At 39.9% G+C, this 25748-nt stretch overlaps 1 protein-coding gene across 1 annotated transcript in view; it reads right to left on the minus strand.

The window, feature by feature from the left end:
• Nucleotides 1-913: 913 nt before the first annotated feature.
• ASB4 (ankyrin repeat and SOCS box containing 4) overlaps nucleotides 914-25748 on the minus strand; it is a 53973-nt gene continuing 29138 nt past the window's right edge. The window contains exons 3-5 of the mRNA XM_036429377.2: nucleotides 10587-11077; nucleotides 3219-3332; nucleotides 914-3011 (exon numbers count right to left, since the gene is read on the minus strand). Of these exons, the coding sequence (XP_036285270.1) occupies nucleotides 2823-3011; nucleotides 3219-3332; nucleotides 10587-11077 (794 nt within the window). The 3' untranslated portion in view covers nucleotides 914-2822. The remainder of the gene's footprint in view (nucleotides 3012-3218; nucleotides 3333-10586; nucleotides 11078-25748) is intronic.

Raw genomic sequence — 25748 nt, forward strand, 5'->3', positions numbered from 1 at the left:
TTATTTCTAATGGGAGAAAATGATTCCATTTTAGAACAGTCTTCTGGAATGAATTAGGTTTGAGAACCTTCCTAAGGATCTCAAATAAAACCACACTTAGTGTCAGAAGCACAACTTTGGAAGGCAAGCACTATAAATGATTCGGCACCTGGATACTTGCCCCCGTAATTGGATTCTTTTTTAAAAATTTTGAATATGTGCCAGTTCAAAACTTCATAAAGTTTTCACAAACAGATGAGTAACAAAAACACGAGACTCAGTTGCTTTCCCCCACATTGCTAGCCCACTGCAAATGGCTTGCTATTATACTTCCCTTACCTCTATAATCAGCTTCGACTGCTGTGTTTTTTATTAGAAGTCATTGGGTTCAGGAGGGCAGGGCAAAGGAGCGATGTAACACTGGATAGTTAAAAAATTGAACACAAGTGTGTCTAGATCCTGAGAAAGGGAGAAAACCAGATAGGTGACCTCATATCCAACAAAGGTGCTTTCTTGCATATAACTTACAAAAAAGAGACTTTTTTTTTGCCATTAAATGACTGCTTATAGAAACTAACAAAAGCATCATGAGGATATAATTTCCTCTGTTGCTAAGGCCCCCAGGTTGTGTGAATGGTTAGAATTAAGGAAAATGAAAAACCCAGGAGGAATGAAATGGTGATAACTCAGGAGAGAATGACCCTACAATTTCTAATTGTTATTAAAACACTCTTGTTCCTATCACAATAGCTTGCATTTTTGCATTTGCCCTTTTCTGTCTTTTGAAAAGACTATTTATTTCCAGGAGCATCTCCTGATTCTTTTTTCTTTCTAAATGTCGGAGAAAACCATCAAACAGGTAGAGTTCTTCAGGGCAAACTGCTGGAAAGTCAGTTAAAAAAGATCTTCTCCGTAAATAAACAACTAGTGAAGATGAAAGGAAACAGAAGAGCTTTATTTACATCCTCCGAGTAAAAGTTCAAAGATGAGAAAAAAGAACTTCAAACCCATGGATAAACGATTTGAAATAGTTAGTCATGTATTACACCCGATGTTTCAGTACAAGCAAGCAGACTGAGAAACAGCGTTTTCTCACGGAAGGAGCATCATGTCTGTTTTATCGCCCACATCAGTGCATCACAAATGTGTCCACGAGAATATTCCTGAAGGTGGAGGCCAGCATGGACCTGCCTGCACTCAGTGTTCTGCCATGTGACCTACGAACTATCTTCTGAAGTTTGTAAACTATCTTCTGAAGGACTGCGTTTTATATAAACAGTTCAGACAAATTCGGCATTTTGTTCCATACTCTAAGTCTTGTCTTAGTACCAAGTACTTCTTCCAAAATCTTTGAGTAAAACTGATACTTTGAAAAGCTATGATTTTCCTACAGGGCTCCTAGACTATGAGAACCCCAGTTTAGAAACACATTCTCAGAGGATGGTTTAATACCATCTCTTCTCAAAACTCAAGCATCTAAAGTTAAATAAGACGGAGAACCACACAAATGAAAGAAACCTGCTCACAAATGGCAAACTGATGTGTGTGTGCTTAATGACTTCTACTCTGACATCTCAAAAGCATTTCTAAGGGATCAACAAGAGGAATAAAAAAGAAAGAAAGAAAGAAGAAGCAAATTGGCCTCATAAACCTTGAGGTCCAGACGTTCATCATCTATATTTCTCTCTCAGCAAACCATTAACAACAAGCCTGTCTAACATACTTCTCTCTCCAACATTTTCAAATTTTTATTTTCAAAAAATGTCTCTTTGCTTTCTATAGCCAGCCATTGCGAGCAAAGCACTCCTGACCTTCTAGCAAAAATGCTCTGAAATGAAGTCTGTTGTATTAAAAGAACAATGTAATCAACTTAAATCTTTCCCTTCACACTAACCAGGAAATCATGCTGAAATAAAACAATATCTAGATGGGTGGAGAAACTTAAAGTGATGACATTTCCACTCACAGCAGCAGGAGAACCCCCCTCCTCCACCCCACATCACACAATCCCTTCACTCTATCTTCATGCTTAAAAGAAAACCACACTTTGGAAGGCAAGCACTACGAATCAGTCAGCACCTGTACTCTTGCCCCTGACACTTGACCTTGCACTTTCCCTGCTTGTATGTCTGGATCCGCTGCTAAAATGGTGAGATCCTGGAGGGCAGGAGTCCTTACTTCGGGCTCATCTCTGCATCTCCAGGCTCTGCTCAATGAGAGGGTGTTGAAATGTCCATTTCTGACTATTAAATGGACTGCCCTTTGTTTTTCATTTCTAAGGTGACTAAAAGGTCTCCTATTTGGACTACGTTCACATGCTTTCTTCACTAAGAATAAGGTGAGGAGTTCCGGTGTGGGTACAGGAGTGTGCAAAACTAGCAACTAGTAATATCAGCTAAGTGGAAATGGGGGAGAGGCACCAGGATTAAGAAGAGGCTGATCACAAAGCCTGCTATTTTGCCAAATGAACAGAATGTAAACTTATCCCTGATAAGGGAGATTGGTTGTAGGAAACTCTGGGTCCCATGTCAAATGAGATAATATAGGAAAATTTTACAAAAATATATCAGGCACCTAGTAAGAGCACCTATTCCTATTAGTTATTATGGTTCTGTCTGTACCTTCTGGATACATTCTTGCCTTTGAGAATGCCTTGGCTTTGCTTCTTTATCTCCCCTCACCATGAAACCCTAGGATCAATGACATGACATAGTGTTTGTAAAGTGTTTTTGAAATCCCCGAAGTGTTATAATCAACCCAAGTACCATTTTATTTATGTAAACGGTGTCTACCCAGGGAGTCCACTTAAATATCTGGGATTGGGAACCCCTGTCTCATAAGGCTTAATAAATGATTCCCTCTGGCTCTAAAAGCAAGTACTTTTTCAATGACAATGGGAGGGAAAGCAGAGGAATTACTCTGTGGCATCTGTTGTGCAACGTTCTTCGGATGGCGCATCTCGATAAATGCATGAGAGTCCTCGGAGAGTTGCTGCACACCGTGAAGAGAGAGTGGTAAAAATCCCAGTACCTCTGAAAAGAAAGGGGAGGTAGGTTAGAGTCAGAAAAGCACCCCTGTTGCCATCCCAAGAAATCAACAATGATGATTTTAGGCCAGACTTTCTACATAACGGCAGCTATCCAGGGTCTCTGATAGTAAGACAGATCCTTTCCGGTACTTGCATTGCAGTCTGTAAGTACTTTACAGGGAAAACCAGAGGAAGCAAATGGATTCTTTACCTCCAAGTCATCGTCAGGGATGGCCCGTTTCCACTTCACATTCCACTTGATGTGTTCGTAGGCATTGACGACCACTTCGATTGCTTTGGGACAGGAATGGCAAGCCTGGATCACCTGCAGGTGAAGCAGAGTTCCGTGTGTTTAATGTACATATATGATTCAGCCATTCCACTCACAGAGATGTCGTGAACGTATTGACCTGTTGGGCTCCTTCGAATGCTGAAATGCTTTTGAAAAGGCTCATGACTTTAAGTATCCACACACTGCCAGCCCCCATGGTGAATGGAAGGATTAATAACATCAGACTAATTTCCTTCACCGTCCTGAAGTAAGTGAAAAAAATAAGTTCTAACGAAGAAGGTGGGAGCTGAGGTGCATGCCCTGCCCTTACAGCACTCACACCTCCCAGCAGCTTCTGTGGCCACCAGAAGACATCTGGCTCCTTTCTGCCAAGAGGGCTCTGTCTCTGGAAATCCTTTGGGTGTGGCCTGTTTTCATTTCAAAGTGACCCAGCTGGCTCTTCATTGTGACCTACAACTGGTCCACAAGAAACCTGTTATCTCTGTCCCATCAGCAGCAGCAAAAGCACTCATGATTCCTAATTTTGTCACCTTCATTTCCTTTGCCAACAAGCAAGTGGCTTCTGCCATGGACTTTCTCCTTCACATTTTCTCATCATGAGTTACACATCAATTTCATTTTTCTATTGAACATATCAAGCTGAGAGAATAATCCGCTATCATCAACCCGTAGGGGTACGCAGGTGGGCTTGATCCAGAGATCTATTGCTATGGGACTTCTGAAGAGACAGTATTTCTGAGTCTAAAGAAAGTGTAATTCAAAGGATTTCTATCTGGGTACATGGCTGTCATGGTAGGCAGGTAATTAATTGTCCAGGATCTTGATCTTGGAAAAATGCAGGCAAATGGGCCTGATTTTTTTTTTTCCCCCTGTAGCTGAAATGAGGATTGCATATATGTAGCTCTATGCAAAAGAGACAGAGAAAACTTGAGGCTGACTAGTTGCTTCAAACACTAGTTGTAAACTACCATCATAGTATCATAGAATGTTAGGGTTGCAAGGAATCCCAGAGATTATCCAATCCCCCTAATTTGGAGATAAGGGAATTGAAACCCAGAGAGGTCCAAATTAAGAGGAAATATAGTCTTGTTTTTCCTTCATCTGAGTTTAGTGCTCTTTTAAGTACATTCTCATGATCTTATTTTAATCCTTAGGTAAAAATAAATAAATAAATAAATATCCTTAGGTAATGACTGGTGAAATAAATGGTTGAGGACACAAATCCCATTGTAGAGACATTTTAAAACAAAAGAGACTGTCTTCCACAATTATTTTAGGTTGGACCTTTGTGACTGCAAAGATGTTGCTAGGGATATAAAAATAGCATCCATCCGGACCTCCATATGTATTGTTCTCTAAAGACCTCCAGATGCAGCCCTTCTGGAAGGATGAACCATGGTAAGAAGTATGCTGGTAAGTACTTGGAGTAACCCAAAATAAAGATTTAAATTTAAGAGTTACCAGTACAGGGATGATAGCTGAAATTAATCCAAGGCCTGAATCAAGCATATACTTATACTGGAATTATGAAAACAAAAAAGCATGAAGAAGTCAGAAAGTTTATAATGAGGCTCTGCACGCGGCTTAGTTGTCCACTCAGAAAACTGAGCTCTAGGCCCTGCATCAGTTTCCCAGGCCACACACATTCTTCAGGAAAGCCACACTGGATATATTTAAAGACAGAGTGCCCACACCCCAACGCAATACTTTGTCCCTAGGTCTTCCTTACCTCTCCCTTCTTGCCAACACTGAGGACACAGAACAGATGTGGATGAAAGTTACTCTCCCCTTACAACGTATTACCTACTTCTCAACGAGGGTTTCCAGATTTAGCAAATAAAAATAACAAAGGCCTTAGCCGGCTTGGCTCAATGGATGGAGTGTCGACCTGCGGACTGAAGTGTGGCGGGTTTGATTCAGTCAAGGGCATATGCCTGGGTTGTGGGCTCGATCCGCAGTGGGGGATGTGCAGAAGGTAGCTGATCAATGATTCTCTTTTATCATTGATGTTTCTATCTCTCTCTCCCTCTCCTTTCCTCTCTGAAATCAATAAAAATATATTAAAAAATAATAATAAAGGCTGTCCAATTAAATTTGAATTTCAGGTAGACAACAAAGAATTTTTAGTATAAGTATATCCCAAATGTTGCATAGTCCACATTTATATTAAAAATTACTTAGACTTTATCTGAAATTCAGATTAACTGAGCATCCTGTTTTTTGTCTGGCCACCCTCTTCCCAGCCCCCATTCAGAAAGTGTTCAGACTAAGTCATGGACACAGGAAGGGACTTCATTCACAGGTCAGGAGCCCCACTTCACACATTTGGAGCTTCAATTTGCACCTGGCCTACTGCCATCTATCACAGGGAGATAACTTCTCACTTTTCATTAAAGTAAAAAAAAAAAAATCAAATAGTTCTTAACCTTCAGTCTTTAGATGCACAGACTCCAAAGCTCCCACTGCTGTCATTAGGTTTTGCTGACACGGATGGCTAGGTTTTCTGCTAACAGAAAGACAGGGCCTGAGGCGGGAAAGGCTCCTTTAGCCTGACAACCCTCCAGCCATCTTCACTGGCCGGTTGGGCTCTTATAGGACTAAGACAGCTAGCGAGGGACCCCTTCTTCAGGCCTCAGTAATTATTGCACAAAGCAATAACAACAACACAAAAGACCCTTACGAGACAGCAAACTCTAAATCATCCTGGGAACCTTGACCTCCACATGAGGAAGAGCTGGTTTGGACCTAGAACCAAGAAGCTTCTGCTGTTTGTTTGTTGTTGTTTTTCCTGAGAAACAGAAGCTGCCCCGTGAACGGCACCTTCTGTGTGTCTCTAGTCATCCTTCATGGGAGAACAATTGGTCAAAAGGGCTCTTTCTTCAGTGGTGGCAACTGGAGAGACCTTTTAGATACTTTTTGCTTCATCATTCTATACCTAAAAACATAGGTTATAGAACAGATTCAAGATAAATCTCCTGTCATCCTTCCAAGGCAAGTGGTACCTCTTAAGTCACTTCAGGAAAAAAATTCTAAACTACTTCTTCCTTTTTATGTTAATATATTTGTGTGCAGAAAGGTACTTTCTAGTTAAAGAGACATCGTGTACCCTGGGCATCGTATACAGCACAGTTCAACAGCAGAAATCATCCTTCCCCCCACCCAAACCCTCACATACCTTTCCCTCCCGTAGAAAAATGTCTTTCCTGCCCTACCAGAAAACCCAATCTTGGCTCCCTGGGGTGTCACTGCTTTTTGAATTATGCTGAGAGGGGAAAAATCAAATGTCCTTTTGTACCCTGGAAAGCAATTGCAGACCATATAATTCTTTCCCCCACCTTATGTAATTTATACATTGGCTTTCGGTGAAATACACCCTCTGCAAATGTGCTTTGTATTTGGAAGACAGCATCTTCAGCTCTCTGACCTTGTTCCTTGTAAATAAGAAAACAGAATTCCCCATCCACAAGAGAACAAATCACTTCATCTTCTATATAAATGAGTCAGTCATTCATTTACTTGTCGTAAAGATGACTTTCTCTTTGGAAAGTTGGGCTGGGTAGTAGCTGTTCTAAATCACTGCGGAGAATCTGCATAGTAACAGTAACTTGAATATAGTTTTTCTTCAGTTTCCTTTGGAAAGGAGCCAGTTCTCTATTACTGTTGGGTAAGGACAGAATGTTTATAATACCAGTCATCCACCAGTGGCCGACTCGATCCTAAATCACTTCAGTGTATGGCCAAACTAGAGGAACTCAGTGGAGCAAAATAGAACTGAATAAGAACGTGCTAATGGTGGATAAAATGTCCTTGGCACACATAACTGTGTGCCTATTTTACAGGCTAGTGGAGCCATCGGGACTAAAGGGAAGACTCTTTCGCTGGACCAAGTGTTCACTTTGGGAAGAGGAGGAAAGGAAACAATTTTGTTGAGCAGCATTACCAGGGTCAATGTTGTCCAGGATGGACTCACATACTCCTTAGATTACCATGAAAAGTTGATATTTTTACCTTCCTTTTTCAGATGAGAACATTGGAATCTGAAATATTGAGGAGCTTGTTCAGAAATCATACAGCTAGTAAATGGCCAAGCCAAAACTCACGCCCCTGCTTACTAAGCTGCTGCCCCTAATCCTTCTCGTTGGTCCCTCTCGGAGGACTGCTTTTGTGGAGAGGATCTGGGGCCTTCCTCACATTCACAAGACTTCTTTCTGGAGGACAGAAACACTGTTTAAAGGCTCATTGTCCCTAATCTGGCTCTTGAAGGAGAATGAGGAGAGGGTCTTTTAGTTGCTCAGAGACCTGTTTTGTCCACAATCAATCAGCAGTGAGTTTCAGAATAAAGCTCAGCGTTTAGTCTCTAGACAGGCTCATATGTTGTCTCTCCTGGTTGGAAAGGCCCCTGTGAGTAAACCAGACCCGGGAGCACTGATTCCACTACTCAGAGGACATTAGTGATAACAATACGTATAGCCATCATTCATTCACTGCATCCGGCTTCCTATACCGTAGTCCTGATGGAGATTCCCAAGTTTGTACCTCTGGGCAGGACCTTTCCCTGAACACCAGATTCCTACATCAAACTGCCTACTTGATATCTCCACCTGGATGAATAGTAGGCATCTCAAGCAAAGCAGAACCTGATCCTCGCTTCAAATTCAGCTCCACCTGCCTTGCTTCTATCTCAGGAAATGGCCCTTGATTCTTTCTATTCCTTGGGCAAAATCCCTGAAGTTATCCTTGACTCCTCTCTATTCCTGAAGGCCCACAGATAATCAACCAGCAAAGCTCATTGACCTCCCTCTTCAAAACCTGCCCTGAATCTGACCATTTCTTAGCACATTCACCATTTCCACTGTGGGGCTAAGCCACCCTCATCTCTTATCTAGATTATTGCAATACCTTTGCCTCCCCCCCTCACTCCACCCCACAGTTATTCTCCAACAGGCTGTCCAAAGGGTCCTTATGGAATATAAGTCAGACTGTGCTTCCCAGCTCAAAATTCTTCAGTGGCTTCCTCTCTCCTTCAGAGTGAAAAACCAAGGACATAACCATGGCCTAATGAGGCCATAAATATGGTCTGTAAAACACCCTCATGTACACCTCTCTGACTTCTCTTCCTCCTTACTCACTCCACTGCAGCCACTCTGGCTTCCTGCTTTTCCTCAGACAGGCTTTCTCCTACCGCAGGATCTTTGCATCTGCTTTTCTATGTACCTCGGCTGGTCTTCCCCCACTTCAGGTAGTCAAATGGCTTGCTCCTCCGTGTCCTTATTTTCTCTAATCACCTTTGTAAAACAGCATATATGTAAACACATAGGTGGAGATGTCTGGTCATTCTTTTATTGTCTTTACCTTGCTTTATTTTTCTCCATAGCTCCGAACAGATCAGAGTATATTTGTTTGTTTGTTATTTTGTTTTTTGTTGTTTTTTTTTCCTGTCTCCCATTAGAGAGTATATTCTATGAAGGCCTTTTTTTAAATTATTGCTGTTGTTTATTGCTTTATCTCTAGCTCCTAAAACAATGCCTGGCACATAGTAGATACTCAGTAAATATATCTTAAAATAAAATGAATAAAGTTGACCACTTATTCTCTGTGACTTTAGGAAAATATCTCAATGCTATTATCTTTTAAATGAAGGTAATGCCCATGTCTTTCTCAGAGGTTATTATAAAAATAAAATGAAATCTGTAAAAGCCAATTGAGAACTCAACAAAGGACATTATCATAACATTATTTTTATTTCTTTTTCCTTTTCATCATAATCATTTGAGATTTTCTATGAAAAAATTATTATGTTCCAGAACATTGTGAGTATTACATAGAATTCTAAAGGGAAAATGACTTCATTGTCCATTGAAATATTGACAAGAAACAAATCCCTATGAGATTACAAAATTCACTGACATCATATCTACAGCTGAACACTCCCTGGGTTGTCCATGTGGAGTTTGCCATGACTGGGAACACTCCCCTTAAATTCTTTAGTGAAACTTTTCTTCCAATTAAGCCTCACAGTGCAGGACTTCAGATCAGTCTCTGATACTTGACCAATGGAGGAAGTAGAATTTGGCTGTGAACTTAATAAAACTGTCCACCGGCTTTCTGTGGTCCTACATTATTCAGTTGTTTTAAACCTGAAATGCCTCTGCTTCTTGTCAAATTTTTTTAGAACAAGTGAGATCCTTGGTATCAACCTAATTACTGTCATCAACCTAATTCCTCTATGGTCATTTACCATGGCATATTAAAATTCTTTCTTTATGTGTTTCTCTCTCCCACTAGATTCTAAGCCAGGGGTCTTCAAACTTCTCTCATTATGAGAATCACCTGATGGAGTTGTTAAAACACAAATTCCCAGATCCCAACTATAAGAAGTGCTATCAGGAATCTGTATTTTAACACCTCCACCAGGTGATTCTCATAATGAGAGAAGTTTGAAGACCCCTGTCTAAGCTACCTGAAAGTAGGTATTATGTCTTAGTCATATCAGCATTGTTAACATATGGCCCCTATTAGCCCATCTGAGATTATCAATAGATTCTTTTTTTTTTTAAATAAAGGCTATGCAAAAATAAATAAATAAATAAATAAATATATAAATAAATAAATAAATAAATAAAGGCTATGCAGTGTGATATTGCAAGAATAGACACTAGGCGAAAGGATGTAAGGTTGAATCCTGGCACTGCCACTGTGTGAGATCAAGCAAATTGCTTAACTACTCTGTGCCTCTGTTTCCTCCTTTATAGAGTAAGGATCGTATTATTGTTCCTCTCACAGGGTTGTGATAAGAATTAAAATTTAAAAATGCAAAATGCTTATCACAGGGTGCTGAATAAATACAACTCACTATATATATATATATATAAAATAAATATAACTATAAGTACTCAATAAACATTACCTTTCACTAAATGCAAAGTTGAGTGGCCCATTCACGCCAATTCATTCCCAAGCAGTTTCAGTCATCTTTAGATCAGAAGTTCTGCTCAAGAGAGACAGCAAGTGTACGCCTGCCTGAGCCCATTCACCTCTCCTGCAGACTTCAAGTGGTTTCTGATCTTTCTCAGTTCAGTCCCTCCGGAAGCTACTGCCAGTTCCCTGGTGTTCACCCAAGACGGAGAAGATGGCCTGGCCCTCTTCTGTTCATTGCCTGCTCTCATGACACGTGCACACGGAAGGCCAGGTAGAGGATCAGAAGTAATTAACCCAAAGATGCAAGCCTCAAGCTTGGGAAGGGGGGGTAGGGGGGTGGTCATAGGAGAGGGAGAGACACAGCCTCACCTTATGGAACTGCGGAGGGTATATTCGGGCAGCCCCATGGTTCAGCAGTAGCTGGTAGCAGATCTCGGGCTGGGCGGCGGGCCGCACGGAGGTGACCTTCAGCACGTACTGGATGGCCGCGCAGCCGTTGATGTCCATGAGGTTGGCCTCGGCGCCTGCTTCCAGCATCATGTGCATGAGCACGTGGTCGCAGTTCCAGGCCGCCTTGTGGAGTGGAGACTTGAAGTCGTCGTCCCTGGCGTTGACCTCCGCGTGGTAGTCGAGCAGCATGCGGCACACGAGGTGGTGCTCCGGGCTGTACTCCTGCTCCTTGAAGCGGAGGGCCCAGTAGGTGGCGATGGCCAGCGGCGTCTCCATGTGGGCGTTCACGCTGTCCACCACGGCGCCGTGCTCCACGTAGAAGGCCACCAGCTCCGAGAGGCCGAAGTGGGCGGCCGTGTGCAAGGGGGTCTCTTCGTCCTGGTTGTTGGTCTTCATGTTCACGTTCGCCCCTGGGAAGGGAGAAGGAGGAAGCCGATTATTCAAACTTGTTTTGAGCTTATGCCCAAGGAGGTTCAGGAAACAGGACTTTCCCTTTCCACTTCTGACTGCCATCCCTGACCCCTGGTGTCTCCCCAGTCTCTTTCTGGGCCCCATGGAAGCCTGTCCTTTGGCACAACAGTGCCATCTGCTGGACAAGTAGCAAGTGCACTAGGGTGGGGTGTAAGGGTGGTGGTGGGAGGGGGGTGCGAGTAGAAAGCAAAAGATTTCAGGCTGTTTGTTGAGTTTTAGTTCTTACTTTTAGGTGGGTTGGGAAAGACAAAGTGGTACCTATAACTAATCACTTTTTTTAAATCAGTAAAATAGCAAACATCATTGAAAATTTATACCGCAATCTTTGAAGCTCATACAAGTATTTTAGTTTTAAAAATCACCAGTTTCTTGGAATGTTTCACACAACCATGTTTTTCTTCTTTCCAAGCAGAAAAGCCTGAAGGTTTGGTCCAGGCAAACTTGAGTGGCATGTTTGACAGACAGAACTAGAGCCGCCCAAGGCTGCCAGGTTCCCTTGGAATACAGTGGGGGAAAACAACTACCACAAATACTTTGACCTCCAAACTAGCCTAAAGGTCGTTTTCCATCAAAAGGGTGGAAGGAAGCCAGTAGAATAATGGAAATACCCATTGAAAGAAAGACAAGTCCAGTGGTGAAGGTTTGTGGTTGAACATCCACCTAAGAACGGGGCCACCGGGAGATTCCCAGTCAAGTCACATGCCTGGGTTTCCGGCTTGGTCCTCAGTTGGGGGCATGCAGGAGGCAGCTGACTGATGTTTCTCTCTCGTGGATGCTTCTATACCTTTCCCTTCCTCTCTCTTAAAATCAATAAAATATTTTTTTAAAAGAAAAAGAAAGATAATGGCTGTTAGAAATAAATTTTTAGTACTTGGAAAACTCCCTAGGAATTATTTAATTAAACCCACTTATGTAAAACAGGCCAGAAAACTGATGTGAGTTTTATTTTTCTGATAGGAAATGTTAAGAACTAAAATGGTCAACTTGAGAAGCTGAAATTTTCCTTCTCTGTCTAATTTAAGGGGTGACCCAAATGACCCTTGGGGGTCTACTATATTATCGATTCTACTGGAAATACATATATTGAAATAGCTACTTCAAGTATAAATCTTGAGATATTTGTTATTATTATGCCAGCAACAAATATTTATTAAGCACTTAATGTGGGCAACATTATAAGCTAAAAGCTTTTCATATATCGCCTCATGGAATCTTCCTAGTATTTCTTTGCAATAGGAACAATTTTAAAATATACTTTTTTTATTGTTTTTTTTTACAGAGAGGAAGGGAGAAGGATAGAGAGTTAGAAACATCGATGAGAGAGAAACATCAATCAGCTGCCTCCTGCACACCCCCTACTGGGATGTGCCACAACCAAGGTACATGCCCTTGACCAGAATTGAACCTGGGACCCTTGAGTCCACAGCCTGATGCTCTATCTACTGAGCCAAACCAGTTAGGGCAGTAGGTACAATTTTTACCCTAATTTTATAACTAAAGAAATTTGTACTTAGGCTAATAACCACACCAAGCTAAGAAATAAAGAGGTTGGCCGAAGCCGGTTTGGCTCAGTGGTAGAGAGTCGGTCTGCGGACTAAGGGGTCCCAGGTTCGATTCCGGTCAGGGGCATGTGCATTGGTTGCGGGCACATCCCCGGTGGGAGGCAGCTGGTCGATGTTTCTCTCTCATCGACGTTTCTAGCTCTCTATCTCTCTCCCTTCCTCTCTGTAAAAATATCAATAAAATATATATATATATAAAAAAAAGAAGTAAAGAGGTTGGAAAACAGCCTGGTCAACCAAAGGATTTATATGCATGCATATAGGCATAAGCAATGATGCAGACAACAGGGGGTGAGGATGAGGGCAAGACTGGGAGACATGGGGGAACAATGAGGGGGATAAGGACACATTTGTAATACCTTAATCAATAATAAAAAATAAAAAAACAGCCAGCCTGATTTCAAAATCTCTTACCACAGTTCTATTCTTTCCACTTCGTTATTTTTCTAGAAAAGTTTCTGTATTTCATGCTTGATATTGAAATCTTGAAATGAGTATAGAAATCAAGCTGCAGTTTATTAATTTAAAAATATCTGTTCTCCAAATATTGCTCCTCTGTGCCCCCTTTTATGGCATTCTCCGATCATATGGAACATATTTGAGAAAAGCAATACTCCTACAAGTGTGCTCAGGATTCTGTACAAAATCAACCCCCGCCCCCTCCCCGAGGTTTCTGAGGGCACATTGCTCCATAAACTCTGAGATTGTCAGTAGCCCAACTTGCAGAAAGCAGAATTATAACCCAAGATTGTCAAGCACAGAGCCATCTGTGTTCATCAGTATTCTGCCCCAGAGAAGTCCTGGGTCAGGTCTCCCTTTAGGTCAGCCTTTCTTTTCCCTGGAGTGCAAAGCCATGAATAAGAATGTCTTCCCAGAAGCCTTTTTTAGGGCCACCGGAAATGCTGGAGAGTTTCCAGTAAGGAAGGGAATCAAAGGGTCAGGATGAAAATTTTACAGGCCAAATCGGAACAAACCACATTCTTTATTTTTAAATGTACTTGGACATTTGTAATTGATCCTTGGCCTCTTGGTACAACTAGACAGGCTGCACAGTTTCCCTGTCTGCATAGAGGGTCCTTATTTTTATAGTATTTGGATTGTGTCTTTGAATGCTTTATATTTCCAGGGACTACGTAAAATGGGATGATTTGACTATTTTTTAATTCTAGATTTTGGGGAATTTTTAAAAATATATTGTTAATGCAGAAACACAATGCATTAGTGTCCTAGAACTGTTGTGACAAAGTACCACACACTAGGTAGCTTATTTCATAGTTCTGGAGACTAGAAGTTCGAAATTAAGGTGTGGTCAGGGCTAACTCTCTCTGGCTCCTTCTGAGGGCTTTAAGGGAGAATCTGTCTCATGCCTTCTCCTAGCTTATGGCGATGCCAGGAATCCTTGGTGTTCGTTGGCTTGTCAATGTCACCCCAAGATGTGCCTCCATCTTCACATGGTGTTCTGTGTCTCTGTCTTCACAGGCCTGTCTTCTTATAAGGACACAAGTCCTACTGCAATAGGGGCCCATCTTGCTCCTATTCGTCTTAACTAATTACATCTGCAACAACCCTATCTTCACCTACTGAAGTATTAGGGATTAGGACTTCCATATACCTTCTTTTTGAGGGGGGTGGGGTGAGAGTACACAATTCAACCCATAACACGTAACATTCATTACATAATATTTAAAAATACATATGTTCAGTTTTAAAATATTGTAAATAAAGCCATCTCTCATATCTCTCATGTAATTGTATCCCAGGTCAAAAAATGAAACACAGAAGAAGAAGAAGAAGAAGAAGAAGAAGAAGAAGAAGAAGAAGAAGAAGAAGAAGAAGAAGAAGAAGAAGAAATCAAACACTTTCAGACCCAGAGACTCCCCTTCCTATCTATCTTTCTCTATTCAACTCCTCCATCTTGCCTGAGATAATTATTATCCTCTTTTTTTTTTTAAATCTACATTTTTAATTAATTTTTTACAGAGAAGGAGAGGGATATAGAGTTAGAAACATCAATGAGAGAGAAACATCGATCAGCTGCCTCCTGCACACCCCCTGCTGGGGATGTGCCCACAACCAAGTTATCATACATGCCCTTGACCAGAATCAAACCTGTGATCCTTCATTCTGCAGGCCAGCACTATCCACTGAGCCAAACAGGTCAGGGCTATTATCCTCTTATGATAATCATGTCTTTGTAATTCTTTATAATTTACCACCTTTATTTATATCTCTGAATAAAATAGTTTGATTTTATTCAGTTTTAACTTTATGTAAATGGACTAAAAAGCACATTCTTTTATGACTTGCTTCTTTCATTCAACATTATATTTGTGAAAATAGTTTGTATTGTGGTGTTTAACTCTCCTTTGTTCATTTAATTGTGTTCTACTTCATAGCATGAGTAACCCACAATTCATCCATCCTACTGGTACTAGGCATTTCCAGTTTCAGGTTATTCCAAACACTGCTGCCAGAGCGTTCTTCTGGATTCTCAAACCCTGGGACTTTTGGTAGGATTTTTCTGAGTTCCATACCTATGAGAGGAATTGCTGAGTCATTGGACAGCCTTAGAGGGTATAAAAAAATGTGCTGTACCAGTTTCCACTCCCATAAGCCATGAGTTAGGGTTCTTATTGTGCCATATGCTTGTCAACATTTGGTATTTTCAGTCTATTTAATTTTAATCGGTCTAGTGGGTGTATAGTGACATCTCATTGCATATGACTGTTTGTTTTCCTAGTTAACAATTCAGTTAGCCATATTTAAATATTTTTTATTGACCAACATTGCCTTTTGTTTACTATTGTAAACATTTCCATGTTGTCATATAATCATTTTAAATATCATTTAAAAACAACTATATAATATTCCATAGAGTGAGTTTACCTTACTATTGGGTATAAAACTTTTTTTCTAAAAATTTTTGATCTTATGACTAATACTACAATTAAAAATTCATAAGTAAATTTCAGGATTATTTCCTTGCCATAAATTTTCCAAAAATAGAGTCATTAAGATGAACCATGAACTATTGTAAAGGACTTAATGAATAATTGCCAGATGTTATATTTATATTTCTTTCATTGATGTGAAAGAGTGCTATTTCACTCATCAGTGTGTGGTTATAATTTTTTTTAATGTTTTGTTAGTTTAGAAGTAAAAAAAAATGGTCTCTTTTCAAAAATGTGAATTCGTTTAATTTTTAGATTTTGAACATTTTTTTTTTTTGTAATTACTAACAAGTGGTATTTCTTATTTGGCTAAATGTCCAAAATTTTTGTCCTTTTATACATTAAAGCTTTTCTGTTTTGTTTACATATATATGAGTCCTTCATCAAATTAAAGTGTAATCTTGTATTTTCATAATTGTTATAAAATTTTAAACCAGTTTACTTGGACTTTCTTAAATACAATGATGCTAAAGAGGAAGAGAGAGAGAAACATCGATCGATGTGAGAGTTTAGCATCAATGTAAGAGCTTAACATACATAGATCAGCTGCCTCCTGCAGGGATCGAGCCTGCAATTCAGTCATGTGCCCTAACCAGGAATCGAACCAGCAACCCTTTGGTGCATGGGACAATATCCACCCAACTGACCCACACTGGACAGGGCCAAACGTGTGTGTGTGTGTGTATGTGTGTGTGTGCTTTAAACATTAAAATGTCCTACTCCTCTCAGAGATTACAAAACTATCCAGATTAATTAAAATCCAGTTTTATCATAGATTTTTTAAAATGTTTAATATTGGACTCATCTGGAACTTATTTTGGTATGGATATCAATTTAGGAAGAATTGACAGTCTTACAATATAAAATCTTTCCAGCCAAAAACATGGTCTGTTTCTCTAAAAGATTTTCTTTACATTCTGTAAACTATATTATCCCATCCCACCCCTAACCCTACCCCCATTTTTTTACAGTAATTTTCATTCTACAGGAGCAGGGTAAATTATTTCTGAGACAAAATAATTTTAAATGAGAGAATGCCTTTCATGAACCTTTTAATGCATGCAAGATGATCTCCAGAAGTAATCTGGAATAATTGCAAATGAATGCACTAAAAATTTTAATTTGTACTGTTTAATAAAAAACAAGAACATTCCAGATTTCACTGGTAGGCAAAGGAGACATGGATATGTGTGCACCAAGAATGGGATGAAGAGAGGAGATAGGAGATAGGATCACAATGTGAACACAAAGTGGGAATTGGCCACAGAAATGGTACCTGGCCAGCTAGGTCAGGACAGTCCCCAGGAAAAGATAACCTGAGGCCAGGATTGCTGAGGGACACAGTACTAATCAGTATTAATTTTGTTTCTGTTCTCCCAGTCTGTGCAATTGTCACCTTTTATAATCCTCCAATGAAGAATAATTTTATGAATCCTGGTAATAAGACCTCCCATTCCTTATTTCTTTTCCAAAGTCAAACTGCTTCCCAGTGTCTATTGCTAGGTTGGAGGATCCTGGGTGTCACCATTGTGGCTCCATCTGCTGGGCGTTGCTACTCCCTGCAGGATTCCAGTTGGCCCTCACAGCCTCCCAAATACCATTACTTCAAAAGCTACATGACAGTGCGAGCAAGAAGAGGTCTCTGACTCTATGGAAACTGTCGCCATGCTTGCTTTAGTTTTCTTTCTTCCAAGAAAAAATTTTACATTAAAAATCAGCCTGTTTCGCCTTTCTTCCATCCCTTTCTGTCTCCACAAAGATAACTACTAAAGTTGATTTTTGTCATTGTAAACTTTGTTCTTTTATTACTCATATATTTACCCACAAACAACATATATTATTGTTATATGTTCTTAAAAACGGTGTAAATGGTATCTCACTTTTGCAATCTGTTTTGATCAATCACATTATGATTGGAGTGGGGGACTGATTTTTTCTTTTTTCAACTGCTAAACAGAACAACATTGAATAATTAAGTACAGCTTAAGCATTCCTCTGCTAAAGAAAGTTAAGTTGTTTTAGCTTTTTGAAAATAGCAAGTACCTTTCAAATTGTGCAGGAGTTTCTTGAGAGAGAGAAATAGAATTACTGGGTAGTAGTGTATGAACATTTTCAACTATATAAAATTATACTCATTAGTGCTTATATCAATTTATATGTACATCGGTACAGCTTAAGTACTTCCAACCCTGGATACTGTCAAACAGATTAATGTTTGCCAATTAGATGGTATGAAAAGATGTTTTGATTTGGTTTGCATTTCCCTGGTTACCAGTAAAGTTGAACGCCTTTGCATATGTTTACAGGCAATAAATTGCATAAATTGCATAAATTGTCTATTCATAGCCTCTATGCACATTTCATTGGGATTTTTGTGTTTTTCTTATTTATTTTGCAGGATATACTAAGATCATTATTGAGAAAATAATAAAAACTTTATTGAAGTAAAAGGACTTAAATTTAAATAAAAGGGCAAGCTTTGCTATGTTCATGGGTAGGAAGATTCACTGCTGTAAGGATGGCAATTCTTCTTGAATTGATCTATAAATATAATGCAATTAAAACATTATTTTCACAGAATTTGTATAGAATAAAGAGCAAGTGAACCTTAGAAAAAAAGTGGGAAAAGATGAAAAGGAAAGAATAGATGGTGAAGAAGGGGTACTTCCCCTATCAGATATCCCAGCAAACTATAATTAAAGCACTGTGGCACCGATATATAGAGAGACAGTTAGACCAATGAGATATAATGGAGAGCCCAGAAACAAACCTTCTTACAAACAGCATCTGTAATGACAGATGGGGCAGTACCAATTGGTGGAGAACTAATGGGCTGTTTGATAAAAATATTGGGACCAAACACTATCGGTTTTGTACAAGCACAAATCTGAGCTTGGGTGTTGAGTGCTTGTGTGAATGTGGCTGGGTGTTAAATTTCAGATACATCAAAGGTGGATGAAAAGCTAAATAATCAACTTCTAAAATATAGACTTATCCAGGGGACCACTTCGTAAGTTCTTTAAATGACTAAGCACTGTGCTGTCTGCACACCTGAAACTAATATAATATTGAATGTCAACTGTAGTTGAAAAATAAAATAAATAAAATAAACATGTAGGAGTACTCTGTAAAAATAAATAAAATAAACATGTAGGAGTACTCTGCAAAATAAATAAAATAAACATGAGAGGGTACTTTGCAAACACAATGACTACATATGGAGAGCTGCCCATTCCCTAACTTTCCAGAGGCAGTTTTATTCAGGACTTCTCTTAGAACTACATGATCCAGCCGAAACCGGTTTGGCTCAGTGGATAGAGTGTCAGCCTGCAGAGGAAAGGTCCTGGGTTTGATTCCGGTCAAGGGCATGTACCTTGGTTGCGGGCACATCCCTGGTAGGGGGTGTGCAAGAGGCAGCTGATGGATGATTCTCTCTCATCGATGTTTCTAACTCTCTAACCCTCTCTCTTCCTCTCTGTAAAAAATCAATAAAATGTATTTTTTTTAAAAAAAGAACTACATGATCCAGCCCTTGACTAGATCTGAAACAGAATCCTCCACTTCTTTGGTCTGCTCTTCTAAAAAAATTTTAACTGATGCCTTTGATTTCATAATCACTAAACTACAGTTATTTTCATCACTTCTATGCACTTATTGGGTGGCAGTCCTTTCAACATCTACCACCTCCAGAAGGTGGCCCAGCTAGATTCCTAGAAGAAGGACCTCACCTTCTCGGCTGGTCTCTCCCTCTTTTCCCTCGCACCAGCTCTGCAGGGGCTGGAGACCGCCATTGGTAAGAAGGATAAAAAGGAACCGGGTGCTGAGTGCGAGAAGAAGGGTACACACCTTTCCCAGCTGCATGCTTCTGGTCTGCAGCAGACTTGAGGAAGAGGAAAGGGGAGGATCCTCTATTTTAAATCCAGCTTGAATTATTTGCCTTGGAAGTCCAACTTTTGGATGGAGACTCACCTGGGAAACTTAAAATGACTATGTAACTTTTCCTTACCTAAGCATTATCAGAGAAGACATCCTCCCACCTGAGTTTTCCTCCCACAGTAGAGGATAGACTAGATCCTCTGAACAATTTAAAGAAATACTGGAAACCAAAAATTACATTTTGTAAATGAATACATTCCATGTACTTTGCATGATCCAGGTAATAGTTACCTGTCTAGTAAGTTTTTAAGGGAGGTCATCTTTTAGCAAACTTTATAAAAATACAAGGACTTGAGACTATTTTTCTATTGTCATCCTGCATTAAAATTCATATTTAAAGAGTGTTGAATTCCTGGGTGATTTTATCCATAATTTTCCATAAGTTTGTTCTACTCTCTTCTAGTACTGAAAATTATAAAGAAATGGAAGTCCCCCAACATTTTGGTCCTTTACCAGCAATCTACTCTTTATTTACTCACTTGTTTGTATACTTTTACTATTTCTATTGCTGAAAATTGGTATTTTGTTAAAGATTTATCTAGGTTTATATATTTTTTAACTTATTTTGCCAGGAACCAAACCTGCTCAATTCATCTCCACCTGATGTGTTTTTCTACACACTAAAACATTGCTTTCTGCCCTGTATTAAAAATATTGGTCAGATTCAGAAAGAAAACAGTTTTATATATTGAAGACTATAAAAACCTCTTTTTGCTTACTGGTCCTCACCCACCAATTATCAAGGCATGGTCACTGAAAAGAAATCTCCTCTTACAATTTTTTTAAGCCCTAATTCTCAAATGCATGTGTGAAAATATGGTCAATTACTTGTGGTTTTAATTTTTAATGCCACTTTAGAAACTTAGAGACTTCTTAGAAAAAGCACTAAAACAGGATGAAAAGTATTCAGTTTCCTTGGTTATAGTGGCCCCCAATATGTGTGAGAACGTAAGGAGACATGCGTTATCATAGGTTATAATAAGAAGAATTTGAGAAGACATTCGGCTCAACTTATTAACTTGAGGTAAAAGTGTAGAATCTTCATTAGCTCCTTGTTTTGTCAGAGATGTCTTCATTCTCAGCAGCTTTAACTTCCACTGTCTCCATTCAAAACCGTACTCATCTAGGCTTTTGTGCAGGTAAAAAGACAGCACATTTGTTCAGCGTTCTTTTGTGAAAATATTCATAACATCTGCTATTTTTCAAGCCCTTGCAAGGAGTTTTACATATATTGTCTCACTTATTATTAACAGTGAGCGTTCTTCAGAAACATCTATTATTCGGATATTAGACTTTTTTTTTCTCTCTCTCTCTCTCTCTCTATTCAGGGCCTTTCATTTTCTGGGATTGTTTCTCGAGTTCGCTTCTTTGTCAAGGCTGCAATTCTGTGCAGTGTCAGGTTTGTTATTAACTGTCACTAAAGCATATTTTCAGTTGGTTGCTTTGTTCTAGTTTCAATTTTGCCCTTTTCAATTTACAATCTTTGGCAAATATATTGCCCTGTATCTTTCATAGTCTTGTCTTAAATGAAATCTTAAATGAAATCCCATTTCCTCTAAGGCCCCCATTTCTCTAATTCTCACATTCTCCTGGGTCTGGAGTTGAGAACTACCCACTTCCAGATCAACCACAGTGCTTTGGAACCATTACTCTGCCACCCTTGTGTACACCCCTCATTCGTGAGGGCTGATGTCACCCAAAAGGTTACTCTTGCTCCCTTCTTATCTACCATCTCGTAAACTCTTAGTCACTCCCCCATTTTCTCCGAAGACACAGGTCTCTGGCGCAGTCTCTCCTTTATCTGTGTCCTGACATCATCCTGTAATACCTCAGTGGATGACCCATCCAACACATTCACACTCAGAATTCTGAAATCTGGGGCAGATTGTATTACCTTGACCAAACATCTCGATCTTATCACCAAACAAGGGCTCACTGCCCAATGTGCATATAAGATAATCCTATGACACCAGCTTTTGAGAAAAAAAAAAAAAAAAGGTTTTATTGCAAGGTTGACTGGCAAGGAGACAGGAGGCAAGGCTCAAGTCTGTCTCCCTGATCCAGGTTCCTAGAGAGATTTTTAAGGGGTCTCCTTGCTGGATGTCCCTGGACAATGAGCCCTGTGCTCAGGTTTTGTGCAGACGCCAACATGCCCTTGCTTATGTTGTTTCCTAGACTGCAAAGACCTTCAGTTTTCTTCCTTGATTGACTGCCTTTACTCATCCTTCAAGTCAGCTCCATGTCATCCAGAAAACCTTCCTTCACCCCCAGGCTGTCTCTCCACAGCAAAAAAATGTTAGCGTTGGGTGTCTAATTTCTCCTTTTAAGATCTTTCAAAACAGATGCTATTTCTATTTGTCTTTGTGTCCCTTGTGCCTGGTACATTCATGCAATCAACAAATGTTTGTTGACCCCTACTGTGAACCACTATTGTTCTATGCTATGGAATACCACAGTCAATAAGCCAGACAATGTTCCGAATTTCATGGAATTTACATGCAAGTGGAGAAGAGAGACAAAATAGACTCTATATATATATATATATATATGTATAGAGTCTATTTTGTCGTTTATAATGTTTATATATGTAAAAAGGTCATGAGTGATGTTATATAATTCAGGTGTGAAGAAAAGTAAAGCTGTGTAAAGTGATGGAGAATGGTGAGGGAAGAAGATGACACTTATAATGTTGACTTTCTGAGGATGTGACCTTGGTGCAGCAGGGAGGTAACCATCTGAGATAATAGGAAAAGTCTTTCCTGGCCTGAAGGAAATAGAAAGAGAAGAGACTCTGAGGTAGGCAGGAACAAGATGGATGTATTCAGGAAATGAAACAAAGGCAAGCATCATCAGAGGTGAGTGACAGAGAACGTGGCTGGAAACAGCACTGGAGAGGCTGGCAGGGGTCAGACAATGCCAGGCTCAGACCAAGGAATGTCTTTAGACCATATTTGAAATGTGAGGGAAACATTGGGGAGGGAAATGATCTCATTTGCCTGGCTGTGTGGAGGGTGGGCTGTATGAGAGGCAAGGGTGAAAGCAGAAGAATTGTTGGAAGTCTATAATTGTAAACCATAAAGAAATGCGTGATGTGGGCAAAGGGACTCTCAGTGTATGTGGTTTGAAACTATTTGATTGGAGACACACTGAGTGGCCAGGTTATTATGATCTCTGAACGCATAATAATCTGGCCACTCGGTGTACTTATGTATAAGGGGAAGCTTGCAAATATTGATTATGTCAAGGGACCAGGAGATAGTGGCCCCGGGCCTCTGGCTAGAAGTCCTCTGCTTCTTTCTAACTACCCACAATGCACTTCTTATACATGGAAAAACCTTATTTTAAAAATCCCAACTCTGTGGTCAGTCTACACTGAGTGTTCAGAGATCATCATAATCTGGCCACTCTGTATATTTTAATGGCACCATCATGTCTTGGGGGTCGGGGGTTTGCGGTGTGAGGGAAAGTGATGAAACACAGATGCCTTCTAGGTTTTTGGCTTGAGCACCTGCAGAAGCAGAATTGTCATTTATTAAGATGGAGAGCATGGAGGCAGGGACAGGAAACCCAGTTTCAGTGTGGACAGGGTAAGTGTGAGTGGAGATAGGTTTTTATGTAGCTAGGTAGAAGAGCTGGAGTTCAGAGGAGAGGGCCAGGCTGAGAAAATAGGGGTGTTAACACCATTTGGTGAGATTTGAACTGATAGGACCAAATAAGATCACCAAGGTGAGTCTAGATGCAAAAAGCATGTCTTCACCTGGGACCCACCAACTTGTAAACAAAGAAAAGAGAAACAAGTCCAGGAAACAGGGCTGAAGAAAAGCCATTGAAGGGGTATAAACCAGCTTGCTTTACAAATGCCATTAAATCAAGCCCTTTTTTCACATACTCTGTTCTTCCAGCAAGTTTCTTCTTTGACAGCTGCCTGTATTTTTTAAAACATATTAAAACCATGAAGCAAATATAACAAACTATTTCCCTTTGTCTCCTGAAGCAAATCTTTTTCATATCAAAGCTTATCGCTCAACTGCACAGAATATTGCTTCTCATCCCCTGGGATATACAGCCTCTTTCTCATATAGCCCACGTGTATTTATTCTTATGTTTGTTTTTAATTTACTCAACCTAAAGGAAAAGCTATCTTTCCAGACATGAACAATCCACATGCAGGCACTGAGCTCAGTCACCTTATACTTATTTTATTTTTTATCTCTTCCATTAAAAAAAGAACACCCTGATTAAAATTTAGTAAAGTAACCACAGATAAGACCGATTAACTCGGACTTTGGAAAATGTACTATTTAGCTACTTCTGTTGGGGCTCATAAAGTCTGACCATATCTTATGATTGGGACAGTGTTTGTGCTAAAGAAAAGGAATGTTATTATTGTCATCCAATGGGGATGGGGAGGCTTAATCCTGGGAAGATTCCTGTTATTGTCCTTTTTTTAACGCCTTGAATTTGGCAAAAGTGAATAATGACTTCTTTTTCTACCCAGAGACAAAATTCTATCTGTTCTGAGCCCAGACGGGGTGGCCAAGATTGAATGGCCCTTACCACACAGAGGCAGGTCTGCAATGAGATAGGAAGATGATGAGGTATGAATGGGAGTGATATCGCCAGCCAGAAAAGAATTCTCCAATTTTAAGGAGGTGGGCCCATTTGGATAATCCAAGGTCATCTCTCCATCTCAAGGTCCTTAATTTAATCACATCTGAGAAATTCCTTTTGTCACATAGGTAATATATTCATTTACAGATTTCAGGGGTTATGAAGTGGCCATCTTTGGATGGTTATTATTCTGCTACTATAGAAAGATAAAATTTGCCCTCAGGAAGCTGGAAGAACGATTAATGTACACAGAACTAAATGCAGTTCTTGCTGCACCAAATATGTATTCCATTTCTAACTATATGCTCCCATTTCATTCTTTTAGGACAATATTTCTGTTCTGTGATATATTAGTACTGTAAGAGGCATAAAAAAAAAAAAGGCTCTGTAGCCTAGGCTTGTTGCTCAGTGGTTAGAGCGTCAGCCCGAGAACAGAAGGATCTCCATCAGATTCAATTCCCAGTCTAGAGCATGTACATACTCCCCAGCCCCAATTGGGGTGGATGTGGGAGGCAACCAATTGATGTTTCTCGATCATATTGATGTTTCTCTCTCTCCCCCTTCTCCTTTTCTTTCACTCTTTCTCTAAAGATCAGTGGGGAAAACAAAGATCCTTGGGTGAGGACTAAAAAACAATAATAATTTAACCAAATTTGTGCATTCTATGTACCATTGTATACTTACAATTTACATTGACATATGAAAGATTCAGAAAGTATTATGGTAAGGAAATCTGTTTAATTTAACCTGGGTTTTCCCAAACCTATTTGACCTAGGAACTTGCTTTTTGTAATATCTGTTCAACAGTTCCAGAACCAGTATTTAATCTAATAGATGTTGGGAAATGCATTTCTAGACAATACAAAAGTAACACATGGGGAAAGAACCACACATGAAGATCCATGAGTCCTTGCTTGAGCTCCCTAGAATACGTTTGGATTATTATTAGTATTCCCATTTAGTAAGTGAGGGTTGGTATTTGAAGAGGTTAAATCTTGTGCTTACTCACGTAGATAGTGATTGGGGATTGGGGGGGAGGGGGGTTAGTCAGGATTTAAAACCAGGCAAGCTTACTCCAGTACCTATCCTCTTAAACACTACATTTAAATTAACCGTTCATAGCAAACAGAATTGGAGCCCCTTGGGTGGAAGATGCCCCCTGATCTAATCAGCTGTGGTGGGGAAGGACCCAGTGTTTCAGAACATAACAACCTACACTTTCCCTCATCAAAAACTGTGACCAAGGCAGTTCTAGAAGGTGAGCCAATGGCAGTGTTATTAATGGATACACCCAGTCTATAATGGAGAGTCACTGGACTGGGCAACTGGGCAGTTCTGCGGGGATTCTAAGTAGCAAAGGAGAGGCAGTACCACCTAGTGGCAAAGGCCTTGCTCTGCACCAAGGTCGATTTGCATTCAAAACCCGGTCTTTCCAAATTAAACAATTTGTCTACAACTCAGTGTTTTAATCCTCAAATGGGGATAATAGCATTAATCCTGTAGGATGGTTGAGAGGACTAAAAGAGGATATGGATAAAATGCAAAGCATG

Source organism: Pipistrellus kuhlii, unplaced genomic scaffold (genome assembly GCF_014108245.1).
Source record: "Pipistrellus kuhlii isolate mPipKuh1 unplaced genomic scaffold, mPipKuh1.p scaffold_m20_p_10, whole genome shotgun sequence".
Lineage (NCBI taxonomy): Eukaryota > Metazoa > Chordata > Mammalia > Chiroptera > Vespertilionidae > Pipistrellus > Pipistrellus kuhlii.